Below are 18,330 nucleotides of genomic sequence, written 5' to 3'. Positions count from 1 at the left end.
CATAACAGAAACGTTCACTCTCTGATGTAATTAAAATTGCATTTTCATATGTAAATATATCCTTAAATAAACTGAAAACTTACATACTGTAAGCATATGTGTACAAGATAAACTTTGAAACAGCTACCAATCTTAATTTTTTTTTAAAAGGGAACACATTATCTAGTTTAAACAATATCTAGTTTAAACAATAAGACAGATGTGTATTATACAACATTCAAACTTGCCACACACAGAATACTGGCCCAATATCACAATATGTGAGTTCAAACTAACAAAACACAGTCTGAGATATTTTAATTAGATTTCTTAAAGAGACATTAAATTCAGGAAAACCACAAAAAATCTGTTACAATGGACATCATCTACAAGCAGAATCTTCTATTTTGAATTGCAGCCAGTGCTTAGTTCCATCAGCGCTTTTTATGAGAATTTGCTTCTCATAAGATTCTTTTTTTTTTTTTTTTTTTTTTACTTCTTTAAATGAATATATATATATATATATATATATATAAATATATATATACTTTTTTTTAGAATTTTTTATAAGACATTTTACCAATAAACACATAACACAGGGTGCACTTATGACACATGACTTACAGAGCATCACTGATATTGTAACCACTTGCCGAATGCCTAACTGGGAATGTACATCATTAATTTGACGTTAAATACCGTTGTTGTGGCAGCAGCTAGCTGCCATAGCCCCGGTATTGTTTATTCCCTTAGGCGGTCGGCTTTAAGATAAAAGTTGTCCTAGTGGCAGATTCGCTGCAAGATCACTTTTATAGGCGGAGAGAGAGGTGCCCACCCCACTGCTTCCTGGTCAATTCTGAACTTACCGGAGCCGTCAGTAACCTCAGAATGGATCTGATGCGGCCGATGGCTAGGCTGGAAGTCGAGTGAGGGCAATATAGCCCCCACTCAGCTCTATGCCCTTGGAGGACCAGAGCGACCTCCAACGTCACTTCCCATCCTCGGGCAGATAAACAGGATTTTTTAAATTAGGAATTCTGAAACAGTAGAGAATTCCAAACGCAGTCCAGCTGAGGAGGGGGCAATAGCCACTGGAAGGTTCAAGTGATGTAGAGACCATCCCACAACAGGGTATTTGAAGGAATCAATGCCAAAATCAAAGCTAGATGAAGAAAAAGTCATGGTTAAAAAGGGAACTGCAACAATTAAGGGGAGTGCAGGAGGGTCAACCTGAGGCTCCTGACCAGGGCAGAGAATTACAGCTAAGGATTAGCTAAATGACTTATTCTTGGGTCTAGGCTGAAGGATACCAGAGGTGACTTCAACACCCAAATTCAATGGAGGAAAACTGCCCAGGGACACAGCAAGATAAACAAACAGGTGGAGAACACCATCATGCAGAAGGCTGTAGAAGGGTTAGAGGACATCTGGCTTAGAGTCCTGTGGCTTGTGAGAGAAAGGTTCCAAGTTTCATCCTCTAAACTGTCAGGAGGCAGGAGTATACTCTGATCACCAGTGGCATTGCTAAAGATTGTATCAAGAGCAGGTACGAAGAGGTGACTTCCTTCGAAGAACAAGTGAGTCAGATGTTCCTTGGACGTATCATCTGCATTCCATCCCAGGCATGTAACCAAAGTGCTCTATTAATGTGCACAGATGTCAAGAGAGAAAAAAGCTTAGATGTTTGCTACATGCTATCACAGCTAAAGCACAAAGCTCAAAAACATTTGCTCCAAAAACAAAATGAAACAAAGTGTTCTCTTTAAGTGATTTAACTTAAAATAACACAGTTTCACAAATCAAAGTCACCTCCAACACAGGGCACAGAGTCACTCTACATAATTTAAATTGGGATCTAAGCAGGGAATTTAATTGGCTGCCAGTTAAATTCAAAAAGGTGAGAACACCATTAACCTGTTTAGGAGTATGGATATTAACATGAATTATTGGGGAATCATAACAGAGGTCTTGGGCATGAATTGATGTGAAGGCCCAGAAGGGTCAAAGCTAGGTTCTGCTGGGAATGGACAGGAACTCACTTACAGCCTCTGTAAGCAGACTGCACTTGCAAATGGGCACAAAGAGACAACATTTTAAATGTGAACAAGGAGGTCCTTGTGGACACAGGTGAGGCCTCGGCTGAAGAAGCCTCTGAAGATGATGACCCTATAATAATAGGCATCTCAGGTTCAGTAGTGCAGGTGTTGGTTACTTCCAATGATACTGGATGAATGCCCCCAGAATGTGTAAAGATGTGGAAAACAACTAGGCCCAAAGTGAGGCAAGGCCTCACGTACTCACAAACCCAAACAGCTGGTCCTAAACACTGTCATCGATGACGGTCAATGAGTTTCCTCAGCCTTAAGCTTTACCGCTGTGAAACTGGCAGTGGCAGAAAATTTGAAAGGGGTTCTAATGGAACTAATTGTGAGATATCTACTGGTGCTTCATCTGGACCAGCCTTACATGCAAAGTGAGTCTTTAGTGACACCGGTAGCTGTGCCACAGCTCTAGACCTGGAAGGCACTCTTTACACCACACAAAGGTATGGAAGGCACCACAATGAAGAGCCCAATACCCAAAGGTCATATACCAGGCTAGCCCTGCTAATTTTCACTAACTTTGCAGCAGTCTCAAGCAGCAGTGTGAATTAAATCAACAAGGAAAAAAAAATTATCAGCTGTGTATCAACAATCTTGATTTAGGTCATTAACAACTTCATGTCCTTAAGATGTACCCGTACTACAGCGGTGATTCCGATCACTTCTACAGGCAGCAAAAGCCCCCCTCCCCCCCTCCACTGCTGCTGTTCCAGGGCTTTCCGGTACAATTGGGTAACCCAGAACTGCTGTGACCTGTCTCTATTGGTTGAACATAGAGGAAAGGTAGGTACAGCCACACTCACCTTTCTTCTGTGATAAACGGAAATCATTTCTGGTCTCGGTTTGTTGTGTACAAGCTGTTACTGGCTTGTAAAGCATCTGATCAAACTGCTCTTGGTTTGATCAGATGCTTTTGAGAGCACAGGAGAGACAGACCCCAAATGCCTTAGTAAAGGGTATCTGTCACTGCCCATGCTATCAAAAGGGATGTTCATCTCTTGTAAAAGCAATAAATTGATCCAAAAAAAAATGAAAAGGTAAGTGTAAAAAAATGTAAATAAAATAAATATATATATTTTTTTTTAAGCATCCCCACTTCCCTGTGCTCACACGCAAATACAAACATGTACATAGGTCCTGCACACATATGTAAACCATATATATGAGGTATCATATATGAGGTCCTGCACAACAAATACAAGGCATCATGCGAACATCATAGTGACAGCAATTATTCTAGTGCCAGACTGCCTGAATAACTCTAAACTGGTAACCTGTAAGGGCTTTAAAGCGTCACCTATGGATAATTGAATGGACCGTAGTTTTATGCCATTCCACAGGCGTGTGCAATTTTAAATGTTACATGTGACATGTTAGGTATCTATTTACCAAGAAAAAATTGGTTATTATATTGTATTTGTGTTGTGTTGTGAAAATTTTCATTTTAAAAATAGCTGCACAATTATGCAACATAATAAAATTGCAACAATAACCATTTTATTCGCCAGGGCATCTCCTTTCAAAAAAAGATATCATTTTGGGGGGGACAAAGTAATTTTCTGGCAAAAAAATTCAGATTTTAACATGTGAGAAATGTCAGAATTGGCTCGGGTGGCAAGAGGTTAAGGAAAGGAATGTGATGAAAACAGAGTCCAGTAAAAAAAATGAATTTTTTTCAGCAGAGCTGAGGTCACTAGCGAAAAACTGTGCCATTATGGGTAGAGGCAGGGTTATACACAAGTTGGCTTCAAACTTTTTTGTTTGCCAGTGTCCCAACCTTCTGTAGATGGCGGTATACTTCCTACATTTTTGTGTCCCGATAAAGACATATCTATACAAAACCATTATCCATTTACTATAACCTTATTCTTTGACCATACAAATATTTCTCAAGATGCTATAATTATGAACTCTCCTAAAGTAGCTTCACTACCCAAAAATGCAGATATTGAGAAGATGTTGATGTGCCATATTGCTCTGGTCTCCCTTTCATTTTAGCAGCCTGTCCAGATGTTCTTATTTTGCTAACTACATATGTACACATAGCAAATGTTAAATATATCTTCAGCTATGGCTCAATATACACACATGCGCACACACACACAAACACACTACTCAGGCAAATAAATGTTGATGTTTTGCTGTTTAGTATTAATTGCATTTCTCTTACCTGTTCCAAGAAAAAGGACATGGTACTTTCCATCTGCTGCATACACTCTGTCCACAGCTATCTTTGTATACTTGTAGTCTGTTCCTGTCCTTACTAGAAGTGGCTTCTTATTTTCTGGATAAATGGAGTTGAACATAAGTGGATGATTTCTTATAAATGTAACAACATCATCTGGGAATTCTTTTGTTGTCAGTAAGGTTGGTGTAAATGCACCTCCAGGACACTACAAAGAAAAATACAAGTATTACATTAATGAATATATGTATTCTAGAACTCTATCTTTAAAGTAAAATTCAAGTAAAAATTTCCAGGGTTGAGTAATGAAGGGTTAGAACTTGCAAATATTTTCAATGCTGGATCAACTGTGCGATCAATGGGAAAAGAAGTGTGCAGAAACCTTTACAGTCAGAGACAAACAAAACATTTCCTTAGTAGAGTGGAAACATTAGACCCTCTGACAAATGTTAATGCTGTTTACCTGTTGGGGAATCACTTCTGTGTGGTCATCAAGACAGGAAATGAGAAAAATGTTCCCCTACGGCAGTAGGGACACAGGCAACAATAAAAATCTGAGGTTCTGACCCTTCCCCACAACAACTCTCTTTTGGTGTTCAAAGCTATGTGTAAGCTCAAGAACAAATTTGCAAATTAGAGTTCCCTGGGTTGAGGATCCCAAAGAAATAAGCATCTATGTGAAGTGACATGTATAGGTGAGGGTGCCTGTGTTGCATTTATTATGCCAACATACCTTTTTTATTTACTGACATGTTTTCTCTAAAAGTCTACACAAATGTTTAATATGCTTAGTAAGAATGTACCTTCAACTGGCTGGACACATATGGAAAAAGATGCCAGCTGAGACGCATGCTGCAAACATCTCCACATCACTTATTTACACTGGATATACATTGGGAGTCTCCACAAATTTTCCTTTGCAGGGGCTGAAGAAATTAGGAACGGTCGAACGGATACCCAAGCTCAGAAATAATATGCAGTAATTTTGTTTTTCCCCCTTTTTCTTCTGCAGATCATAAACCATAAAAAAATAACACAAAACCACAGAGATATTCTAAGCCAAGTTTCATGCTTCTCTGTTGGCATAACCAGGCAAAGGCTGCTGTGAATGACTATGGCTGTGTGCTATTTTTTCAGATGGTTTCTATATTCTCGAAATACGGCAATCACCCACATATGAGTTCAATTCCATGTTTTTAAAGGGAATTTGCACAGAAAATTTATGGAGGCTTCATTTGATGATATCTTATGAAAATGCTAGTTCCTTAGCTATCACGTAAATCCAATGTTTCAGTACTGTGTGAGTCACTAACTTGGAATTCTAAATAACAGTTTATTTACAGGGTAAGATCAGGGTATGACGCCCATCTCCTCTTTCAATGATAGAGTTTATGTCCATGATAGCTTGGGCTCAATTATTTTACCTAGGAATTGGGCAACAGCCAATGGCTGAGGATGACATGGAGAGTGGTGTTGGAGGAGATGAGCAGTACATTGAAATTTTTTTGGACACACCTGAAAAAGTGGAGATGGGATCTGAGTGTAAGTGCTAGAGAGGGTTTGAGAATTAAGGTTTAAATTTAGGGGTTAAATAAGTGTTATGATGACAGGGTGAGGGAGAGGTTAAACAAGTTAAAGGTTAAGGTTTAATGTTAGGGACAGGTGATATTTAGGTGGCATGAGTATTTACAGGTATATTAACATTTTTTTAATCAGTGCCAAAAGACCCATGTTGAAATGTCCTTTATACTCTATATTTCCTAATAACTGCACTTCTTTTCTATTATCCCTGAATTTCTATCCGAATTTTAACTTTTCTCTTGTTTCCATCTGTAATTTTTCTTCCTGATTACCAGAGGCCTAACTGACATAAATTTGTTTGAACTCAAATGAGAGAGACAAAATATTACAAAAAAAAAGGACAAAAGTGGTCACAAAAGACAAAAGATCACTTGAAACAACTTACTGTACCAGGCCTTGGATATGGAATTCGGCCCTGATAAGGAATCAGCTGATGGTTGGGTCCTTCTTTGTGAGCAAACGGTCCATTGAACACCGTCTGAATGTCAGACATGTGATATACACATACTGCAGATCCTTTGAACACAGAGCTTAAAAAAATAATAAACACTGTATATAAATGGCATGTAAAAATGCTACAATTGCTGCATCTACTGCAAGTATTTGCCATTGTTGAATGGTTCCAACATAGGCACCCTGCTAAATATTAAAAAAAACTTGAAATTGCTGTTACCAATAATCAAAATGTTATATATATATATATATATATATATATATATATATATATATATATATATATATATATAAATTCTTCTAAATACATGCATGCAGGTATCTACAGTCATTTATATAAATCATGAAATATAATTACTTGGAATCCCATATTGATTGATAATAAGTCTAATAAGTCTACGTGTAAATATTAAAGAGAATGGTTGAATTGTAATTCTCATTGAACCATTCCTATCTATAATGGATAGGGCTCTTGTTTCTGGCCAGTAGAAACATTGATGTTTCAGAGAATACAGTTATATTCTCAAAGTCCTGATTTTGGTGCACTGTTTAGTAAAGACAGACATACGGTTGCACTACAGCTTTAATATTGCAGCTCCAGCTGAAGCCTTCTGCTTCTTACGAAACCCTCTTAAGTGATTTGAATTTTCCTGGGTGTTAGTTTTAGGCTGTGCCCCAGATTTCATAAATTCTTCCATATAAATATGTCCTTATATTTATTGTACTGCCCACGCTTTATAATCTAAACTCAAGAGCAATATTCATTCAACGTGACCTGTGGCATGGTTTGCCAAGGAATTTTATTCTTTCCTTCAAACATGCCACAAAGCTTATGTCTGGACACAGTAGCTTATTTCACTTTTTCTTTAAGGTTGTTTCACTCATAGGTGAATTCCCTCTCGGATTAAATCCACATGTCTAAAGGTTTTTATAACAAAACCTGAAATTCTATCTACTGGCTGGCAACCAGGTCTCATTTCTTAACAATTCTGTCTTTTCTCCATTTAAAACACTTTCTATTTACGTTTGTTAAACTTTGGAGGGCCGCTGTCTTAAATAAATTCATTTTTTAAACAGATACTGGAAAAGTGCTGCCTTTTCTCCAAGCAGACATTGCTTAACAAAAGTAAAAACGAATACACTGTGTTGTATTTAATCTTTTTTAGAAAGCCCACACACAGCTGGAAATGGAGTATATGTAGCTGTCATGTCATTTGCGTATTTGATAAGTCTCCTGCACAGACTTCCTTATGCACTTAAAACTTAGAAGGATAAAAGAGAAAATGAAAAAAGAAAAAAAAAAATGTATTAATGAATCACTTTCCATAACATAGCTGGAAAAATGCCATGTAGTCCTTTTAATGCTCTCTATCTAATGACTGATGTTTTTATACAGCCTTAGAATGGCTTTTAAGTGGATCACTTGGAAGATGTACATAAATGTATTTTTTTTTCAATCTGAAAAGCTAATTTTAAAGTGCAGTTTAGACAATTATGTTAGCATTAAAAAGGAAGCTTGTCTGTCAGGCTAATACATGTTGTACATGTATTCTATACTGTAAGTACTCTGACTGCCCAATTCCTAGTTTTTCTGCTTATCGCCTTAGAATAGATCACGATATCAACAGACTTCTGTTAAAGCTGCCAAATAAAACTGGAGTGTCGGCAGCTTTTGGAATACATAAGTATCTGCCTAGAAACATCTTAATTATAGTGGACAGATAATATATAACATTTTAGACCGTATAAGCCACCCACTGCTGAAGATACAGAAACTAAAGCATCACAAGGGAAATGTTTGGGAATCATTACTGAAAACACAAAACAAACATTTTTGAATGGAAATGAGAAATTCCTCTGGTCAGACAAAACCGATAAGTTAACCTTGTTTGGCTGTACTCCTCCTATGGATCACAGGAGTGCAGTTCGTTCTGCACTACTGTGACCCATTTTCGGCAGACAGCAGGCTGAAGTCAGCTGTCTGCTGATGTCACAGAGGTGGTCCAAGCTTGGGCAAGATCGCGACAATGGAGTCAGGATCCGCCCACATGCCTGGACCGACACCCGGCTCAGCCTCTCAGAGAGCCGATAAGAGCCTGAGCCGGCCACTCTCACCCCCTCCACAGCTCAGCGCTCCAGTGAGTGAGGAGGGGGCAAAGCAAAAAGAGGTGACTGACAGTCACCAGCTCTCTGCTTACAGAGCCCTGAGAACCAAGTGATCGGTGGTGTTTGATCGCTGAGTTCTCAGTGTTCGAGTCGGCGAGGGACAGATGCAGCATTGGAGGAGGTGATAATAGATACTAAAGCGCTGGTATGATTTAAAACTATAAAATGAAAAAATGCAAAAAACGATAACAGCTGCAGCCAATGGAAGTGATCTCACACTAATACAGTACATAAATTAAAAATGATTGGTGCGCTAATATCAACCTATGATAAAGCACAGTACCACCTATTACACGTGAAATTAGTGACAATGTCAGAATGTTGATGCAAAAATATAAATGCAAAAAAACAATGTGAATTTTCTATAACAAATTCTAAAATTCCAATAGTGATAATCGCCTGTGCAATACCCATTCACCTTCCAACAAAACTAGGCTCAAAAAAGTCTTTGGAATTCTTGCATACATCTGCCGATCAAGCTGACTCCATTCTCTAGTGAAATCAATTGGACTCTTTAAACCCCTTTTGCTCTTCCTTACTCTTTCACAAACCAATCCTTTCACCGTGGATTCCGGTTCTCAGAAAAAGAAACATACAATAGTGCAATATTGCTGAAAACAACTGGGCTAAATAAACTAAAATAGATACACTCACATGTGCCCAGGTAAAACAAGCGTGTTAGTAACAGTCAGGCTCGAAGGCTTACTCCTCCTCACAGCCCCTCCGTGTATCACACACACTGGGGTGATGTCACTGGCTCCTCCCCCTCAGCGCTTCAGTGAGTGAGGAGGGGGCAAAGCAAAAAGTGGTGACTGACAGTCACCAGCTCTCTGCTCACGGAGCCCTGAGAACCAAGCGATCGGCGGTGTTTGATCGCTCAGTTCTCAGTGTTCGAGCTGGCGGGGGACAGATGCAGCATTGGACCAATGCTGCATCCACCTGGATAAGTATTAATCTTCAAAAACAAAAATATCCCATACATCTCTTTTAAATTAATATGTTCACTATGTAAGTAAGACCTCTTGTCATATCATGTCATATCATGTCTTATCATTTCATTTTTTTTCTTTAAAAGAAGAGACAAGGCCTCTCGCTATGTAATACATGTGAAATGCATAAAGAGAGCAACTCCCCACCCTCCTTATTGCTGCTGATAACTCTGTTGCCCCTTTTTTTTTTCTTTACCATTGTTTTGCTTCACCATTCTGGGGTCTACCTGTATGAAATCACAGATCACTTATTGCATTTTTGTAATTTTATAGTTACTGGAGTATTCTCTGTTGTTATATTTATCTACATGTTTTGCTGCATGTTTAAGTGTGGAGGGTGTTGTCTATCCTTATATTTCTGTTTCACTGGTTTATGTTTTACTTGATTCATGGTAGAAGTGGAAAAAGGTAACATTTGTTTTCAGAATTCGTGCAAACTACTTTAGGACAACATAGGTGTGGTTTAACGGTTTGGGGTACTATGAGGTCTTTATGGACTATTTTTTCATGCATCATTAATTCATACTTATTCTTAATGAAATAATGCCCTGAAACTTATTTTCAGTACAAACTTTCAGGGCACTATAAACCCACCCACACTACTCATACTATACTCTACTGTAATCAGGAATAGGAGCAGGGACAAAAGTTTCCTTTCCAATCCCCAATTAGTGTTGCGCGATGTGCAGGGAGGAAGGGGATCAAGAACTCTGTGACACCATTTCTAAAAACAATGAGACCTAGAAAACAAACATACCTCTAACAAAAGAAGTCTGGCAGCCCCTGAACAAAAATGTGAAGATAGGCCCCCAAAAAATAACCTGATGTTATAGATGTGTCTATGTTTTACAAAAGAAGGTTGGACAAAAGTTTCCAGGACACTAAGGAGCAGAAGCCTCCTGCCTTCGGTCACTACTCTGACACATTCTGCTGTGTATGAAAATTTGAGCTTGCGCTATTAAGCTCCATAAACACATACTTTTATAACAAAGGAATTAATCAGACAGAGGAAAACATACAAAAAGGGGTTTAACACTCCACCTACTGGATGGATAAAGGACTACTTCATATTCAAGTGGGATATTTAGGTATAACTAAACCCTAAACTATACTTTTCCTATCCTGTTGCAAAATGCCCATAGCTGTTGGCTTGTAGACTTTTTTATTTCCAAAATACTTATCATTTTGGCTTTTAGAAGTCCAGCATGAAACTTAAAATTAGGCCCAGCAATACATACAGCAGACAAAGGCTACCTGTCCAGGGATTGTGTATATTTAAACTCTCTTATAAATTTGGATGACATATAACCAACATGTAACACACAGAGCTGTCTAATTTCTGGCTATAGATCTACTCCTCATGGGTCATAACATACCCAGACACCTTTCTTTCTTCTGCCTGTTTTTGCTCGCCACCATGCTTTAGCAACTGTCCATGACCCTACACATCACTCCTGAGAGACCCCCTTGACTGGTTGCCTGCTCTCATTAACTGCTCTCATAAACAGCAGTGAGAATATTTTCATGCTGTAGCTGTCTACTGTATCTTTTTCACAATAAACCCATTAAGCCTTCAGCTAAAAAAACAAAATTTTCACTCTGATTTCAAAAATTGAATTTTGGAAAGGATCATTATTAGTGCCATACCTTGAGGTTGTAAAAATACCGTATACCAGAGTATTCCGAGGATTGTCAGCATCCATTAGAAAAATGTCCTCTATAATAAAAACATGAAAGTAGAATATCACAGTTCTCTAAAGAATGAACATGAAAAATATTACACATATCACAAACACTGGATTAAGACTATATCTAAATATTTCTGCATTCAGCTCACTCTGGAATTGAGCTCTGTATAATACAGTGTGAAAAAACATTACTCATAGAGACAAAGGCAAGTGTTAATACTTGGATCATTTATTGACCTCCTTTGAAAGTATGGGCAGTAATCAGTAAAACCACAAAGAAAAGTTCTTTAAACTCGGGGCATTGGGACTGCTCTAGGCATAGTATGAAATGTTGCAAGTACAAGCTCTTATTTTTTTAGTGAGAAGATTTGAAAATGTAAAGGCATTCACGAAAATCACTATCAATTCAATGGAAGCTGGGAATTCAAACCTGTTATTCCCAAGACAAAGCCACAACAGCATTAACATGGAAGTCACTGCTGAACAATATACATTTAAAAAATATCTGCAGCTGTAAAATGCACTAAACCCATAAGGTAGAGTAGACATTATTATTCATATTGATCCTACCCAATTCATCAAAATGGGTTTCAGTTCCATCATCATCCATCACTGAGCACACAAGCCGTGCCTTTAAGAATGTCGTCCACTTATTAACAAGACTTCTTTGTCCACCAATGTCATTCTAAAAAAAAAAAAAAAAAAAAAAAAGTAAAATAAAGAGAAATAAATGACCCTATTAGTAAAATACCCACAGTCTTTATTTGTAAAAATGTGTAAACTATCCTTCTACAGCATCTCAGCCTTCTAATTTGGTATATAATTCTGATTATCATCTAAACAGCTTTTCTTTATACAGTATTTATAAATATGTAATTAATAAAATGCTTCAGATGGGAGGAAACAGACACTGCAAAAGAGATTTGAACTAAATAGATGTAGGAGCATACAGTATGTAGGAGTGCATGACCTCATTCCTGCGCTCATCAAGAACAGGAAATGCATTTAAACTGTGCAAACCAGATGTACTTAGTAGACTTTATTATCAATGTCAGGGTCTGCTAGAGGTAAACACAACTTACTGGGCAAACTCTTGCTATCATGGAGTGAATCTGCTTGGTGCTCCCACTGTTGTCAGTCAGCCTCTCTTTCAGAAAGAAATAAACTTTTGCATCATTTGGGTCTGTTCCATCTGAAAGAAGCTGTGCATCCACAAAAATTGGCTCTAGAAGGCAAAATATTTAATCCTTGAGAATTTATTGAGAATTGCTACTACATCCATTGAACAAGATATTAATGCGTTAGTTTATCAAAAACAGTGTCAAATATTGCACTAGTTTTATGCTGCCCTCTTACTTTTATAATACAAAAATATTACAAAAAAATTAAGTTTTATAACTCAGATAGGTACATCATCTATATCAGTGATCATTAACTTGTCATCTGCCCGACTATGCTTATTGTTATTTTATTTTATGTGTGGTCCAAGACAGTTCATCTTCTTCCAATGTGGCCCAGGAAAGTCAAAACGTTGGACACCCCTGTACTACACTGTCAAATGTTTGTGGGCCATCATAGCTATTGTATTTAAGCTTGTTGGACATCCCATTCCAAAAAATGAAACTGGCCTCCCCCTTGCAACTATTGAAGCTTTCGCTATTTTGGGAAAACTTTATGCATGATATTGGAGCATATCTGTGGGGATCTGTGCCCATTTAGCTAAAAAAGCATTTAGGGGATGAGGTGCTGCTATTTGATAGGACCTGACTCGCATTTGGCATTCCAATATATCTATCGGGCAGGGCCGTCTTAATAGCATCATGGGCCCCTGGGCAAAGTAATGCTCTGGGGCCCCTACAATGGAGACAGCGCAGGTAAACAGACATCAAGTAGGTAGGAGGCAGACAAGTGGAGCTTCCCCTTTTGGGTGGAGCTCCGCATTAACTACATGAACAATCATTCTGTACAGCAAAGAAACTGTGGGAAAATACTACATACATAAAATAACAAAGCTGTCGTGTGCATATAATATATCTGCTAGATTGATGCCTCCCCAGCACTCTGACCCCTCTACACCCCAGATATCCCCCCAGCACTATGGCCCTTCTACACCCCAGATATCTCCCCAGCACTCTGACCTCTCTACACCCCAGATATCCCCCCAGCACTCTGACCCCTCTACACCCCAGCACTGTGACTCCTCTGCACCCCAGATATCCCCCCAGCACTCTGACCCTTCTACACCCCAGATATCCCCCCAGCACTCTGACCTCTCTACACCCCAGATATCCCCCCAGCACCCTGACCCCTCTACACCCCAGCACTGTGACCCCCCTGCACCCCAGATATCCCCCCAGCACTCTGACCCTTCTACGCCCCAGATATCCCCCCAGCACTCTGACCCCTCTACACCCCAGATATCCCCCAGCACTGTGACCCCTCTACACCCCAGGTATCCCCCCAGCACTGTGACCCCTCTACATGCCAAATATCTCCCCAGCATTCTGACCCCTCTACACATCAGATATCCCCCCAACCCTCTGACCCCTCTACACCCTAGATATTCCCCCTAGCACTGTTACCATATACCATAACATAACCCTTGTATTGTGACCCCATTACATCCCTGATACCCCCTACACTGTGGCCTCTCTACATCCCTGATACCTCTAGCACTATAGCCACCCAAGCTACCCCAAGAATTGCTATCCCCTATACACCCCAGATCCCCCCTCAGCATTGTTTTCCCCCATACACACTTGATATCCCCAGCACCATTTTTGTTATGGGCCCACCTCCAGCACTGGACTCACCTATTCCAATCAAGTAGGCAGAAAGAGGGGCAGAGGAGCGAGCCTCCCGCTGGGCATTCCAAGCCCTTCGTTCCAAACAGTGCTGGACAGCTGGGCTCACCATGACACCATCCACAATGCTACTTTAGCAGGTGGGCTCTCAGTGCTGCCGACTCAGCAGCTCCCACTCCAGCTCCTACCCCGCAGCCTTCGAGTCCCAAGCATTCAAGCTGCATGGGGCGGGGTCAGAGCATCACTGGCACTCCGGCCCTGTCCCTCCCTGCTGGCTGTGAAATAATAGGTATCATTCTACACATCACAGCGCACCGCTACCAGCCTGCCTCCCCTGTGTATCCCTCACTCTCAGTGCCATCATGGGGCCCCCAATTTCAGGGCAGCGTGGGCTCAAGGACCAGCTGCGTTGGGGAAAGTGCAAGGGCCCCCCATGCAGCTGGGACCCACTGGGCAGTACCCAGGTGTGCCCACTCATTAAGACAGCCCTGCTACCGGGTGTTAAATCTGGTTGAGATCAGCCTCTGTACAGGCTACTTAAGTTCCTCCGCTCCAAACTCATCAAACCATGTCTTTATTGACCTTTATGCACAGGGGAACAGTCAGGTGGAAACAGAAAAGGATCTTACCCAAACTGTTGCCATAAAGTTGAAGGTACACAATTGTCTAAATGCCTTTGTATGCTATAAGATTACCAGTATCCTTCACTAGAAACAGCTGAATGCAATAATTCGGAGGGGCGTCCACATATTTTTGGCCAAATATGAGTTTGTGATGGTTAGGTGTCCATAAACCTTTGGTCATACAGTATATTTAACTGCATGAGAATGTATCCAAATCAAGCAACCCTCTGTATGCATCAATGTTCTTGTGTTTTTATCTGTTAAAAACGTAATGCAGTGATCTACAGACTTTACATGAGGCTACAACACCATATAGTACAGATTCAGAAATGGAAATTGCTGTTCAATGTGCTGGCCTGCTCAGCTTGATTACCCTGTGGCCACTATAGGATCAAGCAGTCTGAAAATAATCATGTAAACTGTAATTAAACTGGTTGTCTGAATGTGAAAACACATTAAGGTACAGTAACATCAACCAGCATTGAGAGTATTTTTTTTATCCTTTTTGTACCATTTTTATATTTAAACACTTTGTAACTAATTTTATTTAGGAAGCAGGGGGACATAAAGCTGGAAATATGATACTTTAGAAACATGTTATACTTTAGGAGAATTATATATTTTATTTTAAAATACTTTTTATTACATTTCAGTTTCTACTAAAAGCAATACAAATTACTATTAAATTAAAAATATATATAAATGTTAAAAGAAAAAAGTTAGCGCTATGGGTAGTAGCAGGCAGCCAGGCAAAAAGACTGATATACAAAACCCTAGGCCAGTGATGGCGAACCTTGGCACCCCAGATGTTTTGGAACTACATTTCCCATAATGCTCTTGCACTCTGCAGTGTAGTTGGCAAATGTAGTTCCAAAACATTTGGGGCGCCAAGGTTCGCCATCACTGCTCTAGACAATAAGTAAAAACACGAATGCGGCACATGATATTGGATATTCACACTTGCACTTTATTGACTTATAAGCTTTGAATTCACTTTACATTTTGATTGGTGAATTTAATTGAAACTGCAATATTATGTAACTTTTTTGTTGTTAGATATTGACACCTAAATATTACGACATTCTTTATAATATTTTTTCACTTCACTTTATGCAGGACTGTTATTACATTTATTTTATTTGTTTGATGTTCACTGATAAGCGCCACATTCATGTTTTTACATACAGGTATATAAATGTTAGACTGTCTGTCTCACATATTTAAAAATCTGCTCTACCTACTGAGGGGTTTGGAGGATTTTTCCAGTCACTTAAATGGTGAAATCTTTTTATCTTTTATTAGCTGCAGTACCCTGTACAGGAGAAAATGTCTTAATAATAGGTTCAGTGCTATGTGTTGCAGACACATTACATGCAATGCTGCACTGAGGTGCCATTATTTTGTCTTTAATGCACTAAAGCAGTGCACCTGCATTGCAGCACACCACAACACATAATGCATTTCCAAAAATGGTGCATGTATATTTTTGGCACGTTAGGGTGGTTTCCCATACCGAGGGTGCAGCGCAGTGTACCCACAGGTTTTGTGTGGGTACTTGTTACCTGTGCTTTACCATTGACTACTATTATATTGGCAGTTTTAGTGCATACAGGACTTTTTTTCTGCTTCCAGAAAAGCACCAAAACCACCCGATGTAAAAGAGATTTATGGCAAAGCGCAGGTAACCCGTGAGTACACTGCACTGCACCACAACAGTGTGAAAGCACTTTTGGGGTGCATTGGCAGCCCATTCCTTTCAATGGTTTTCCTCAAAGCCATGCAGGTCAATGCACATTTACACACATGCATTAACATACCACAAAAAATGTAAATGGCCCATCAATCTACTGTTTATTTTATTTGACACTAATCTAACACCTGGGTACAATTTCCTTAAAAAAAAAGAAAGAATTTGGAAAGAGGCTTACCGCTTAACCACTTTGAATTATGCTGATCAGTTCGTACAGCATTACGTTTTGTTAAACTTCGAAATATAGCTGAGTCTGTACCCATAAAATCTATATACATTCCAGAAAACAGCTCTTCATCTATAAAATAAATAACAAATATGTCATTAGAAATTAAATGCCTGCATTTATTTGGAACTTGCATAGCGATATGGCTTGCACTTCCTCTGAATAATAATATACTTGGCAGCACATATAGTTCCTGACAATTCAATGTCAAATACATTGTTTTATCAATCATCAATTGCTGTTTATGTTATTTTACAGATTTCTAGAGATGGCAACAAACAAAAACAGCAACTTCTATCTATGAGAATCTATCCTTATTTTATTTATTTTTTAGTCACTTTGTATAGATGATAATTTGTTTTCTAACATAATATGCATCATTTAAGTATTTGGTCCACCTGGCATTACTTGTATGATAAACACAAGACATTTTATGTGAGTTACCTTCAGAGAAGCCTTCAAAATTTGAAAGTGTTATTTTACTATAGAATCTGACAAAAAGGTAACATTGATAATATTTTATGATGTGTGTGTATGATGCTCAAGACATCTGGCACTTTCCTCAAGCAATTAGTGTTTTTAATGGTTTGTCTGAACTTCTGCACCAGTGTTCAATCCAGGAATAATATATCAATCAGGCTCTAAATCTTAACATAATATCACATGTCTGTGAACTGATATGTTATTTGTTCCAAATGCAATTTATTCTGTTATCACAAATTTTATTTTCATCCGTCTTTTCTACGTCAATTTATAGTAACCCTTAATTTACTATTCATTAAAGAGTATTCATTTACATTCAGTGCCCCATAGACTGGTTTTCTTCTAACCTTCAGCAGGGTTAAATAAAGGTTAAAAGTAAGGTATAAGTAAGTGTCCATTGCCCATAGTTTTTTTGGCTATTAGAGTTGAAAGAATTATAAAAAACACCCCACTGGCAATTTGTCTGATTCTTGCTTGTGATCTCATTCCCTAGGATTGAATCTTGCTATCCAAAATTGTCCATGAAACTCTTGGGTGCCAAACTAAATATTTTCCTAGGCGAAGGTAGCATTCTAGCCTGTCCCAGTGTACTGGTGACAGGTCCATTGGACATCTTTCTCATTTACAGTATCTTCATCTTTGTTGATGAAGACAGGATAGCTGAAGAGAGAAGATCCAAACTGAATTACTTTTCGACCTTTCTCATTTTTTTAACCAATGTTTTTGGGTCCCTCATCACAGTTCACTAAGTTAATGTACAAACTTAAAGTGTATCCAAAGCCAAAACATTTTTTGTTTTGGGTAGAATAGAGAGGGGATCGAATCCCTGCTAGGTTTCTATTTATATGTTTCAAATATTTGTAATGCTTTCCCTACTATAGAGATATTTCTTCTGTACTTGTACTGGTAACCACTGTCACTGGAAAGGTAGAATCTAATATTTTGAGTTGTCACCGGAAGAGAAATAGAGAAGACATCTTTCTGTATACTTAAGCCAGTGACAACTATCTAAGAGCAGATTTCATTTCACTTCCTATTGTTTGTAAAGGACAGCAAGTGAAGGGAAATATGCCCAATGGGACACCGATGGCAAAAAAAACTGATTGGGGTTTGGGGATTCCCTGCTTGATCAAAAATAAAAAAATGTTTAGGATTTAGATATGTTATCTTACATATAATCACAGCACCACCTCCACTTTCTGTGGATAGCTATGAGTAACCTAACATGTTGGCTGATGTTCAAGAAAGGAAGGGTAACCCCTGGAAGTTACTATCTATGGTGTCCCACTGCAATGAATGGA

General features: G+C 38.8%; 1 protein-coding gene across 4 annotated transcripts in view; it reads right to left on the bottom strand.

Annotated features, from left to right (window-relative positions):
• Positions 1 to 18,330, bottom strand: part of SEMA3C (semaphorin 3C) — a 189,666-nt gene that overhangs the window by 44,571 nt on the left and 126,765 nt on the right. For all 4 annotated transcript variants that reach the window (XM_073619573.1, XM_073619571.1, XM_073619574.1 and 1 more), the window contains 6 exons: positions 16,499 to 16,618; positions 12,226 to 12,368; positions 11,714 to 11,828; positions 11,103 to 11,172; positions 6,233 to 6,377; positions 4,252 to 4,474 (listed from right to left, as the gene is read on the bottom strand). In XM_073619573.1, the coding sequence (XP_073475674.1) occupies positions 4,252 to 4,474; positions 6,233 to 6,377; positions 11,103 to 11,172; positions 11,714 to 11,828; positions 12,226 to 12,368; positions 16,499 to 16,618 (816 nt within the window). The remainder of the gene's footprint in view (positions 1 to 4,251; positions 4,475 to 6,232; positions 6,378 to 11,102; positions 11,173 to 11,713; positions 11,829 to 12,225; positions 12,369 to 16,498; positions 16,619 to 18,330) is intronic.

This window comes from Aquarana catesbeiana, linkage group LG03 (assembly GCF_042186555.1).
Source record: "Aquarana catesbeiana isolate 2022-GZ linkage group LG03, ASM4218655v1, whole genome shotgun sequence".
Lineage (NCBI taxonomy): Eukaryota > Metazoa > Chordata > Amphibia > Anura > Ranidae > Aquarana > Aquarana catesbeiana.
Note: the sequence above shows the minus strand (reverse complement) of the source record. Positions and strands in the feature narration are given on the sequence as shown.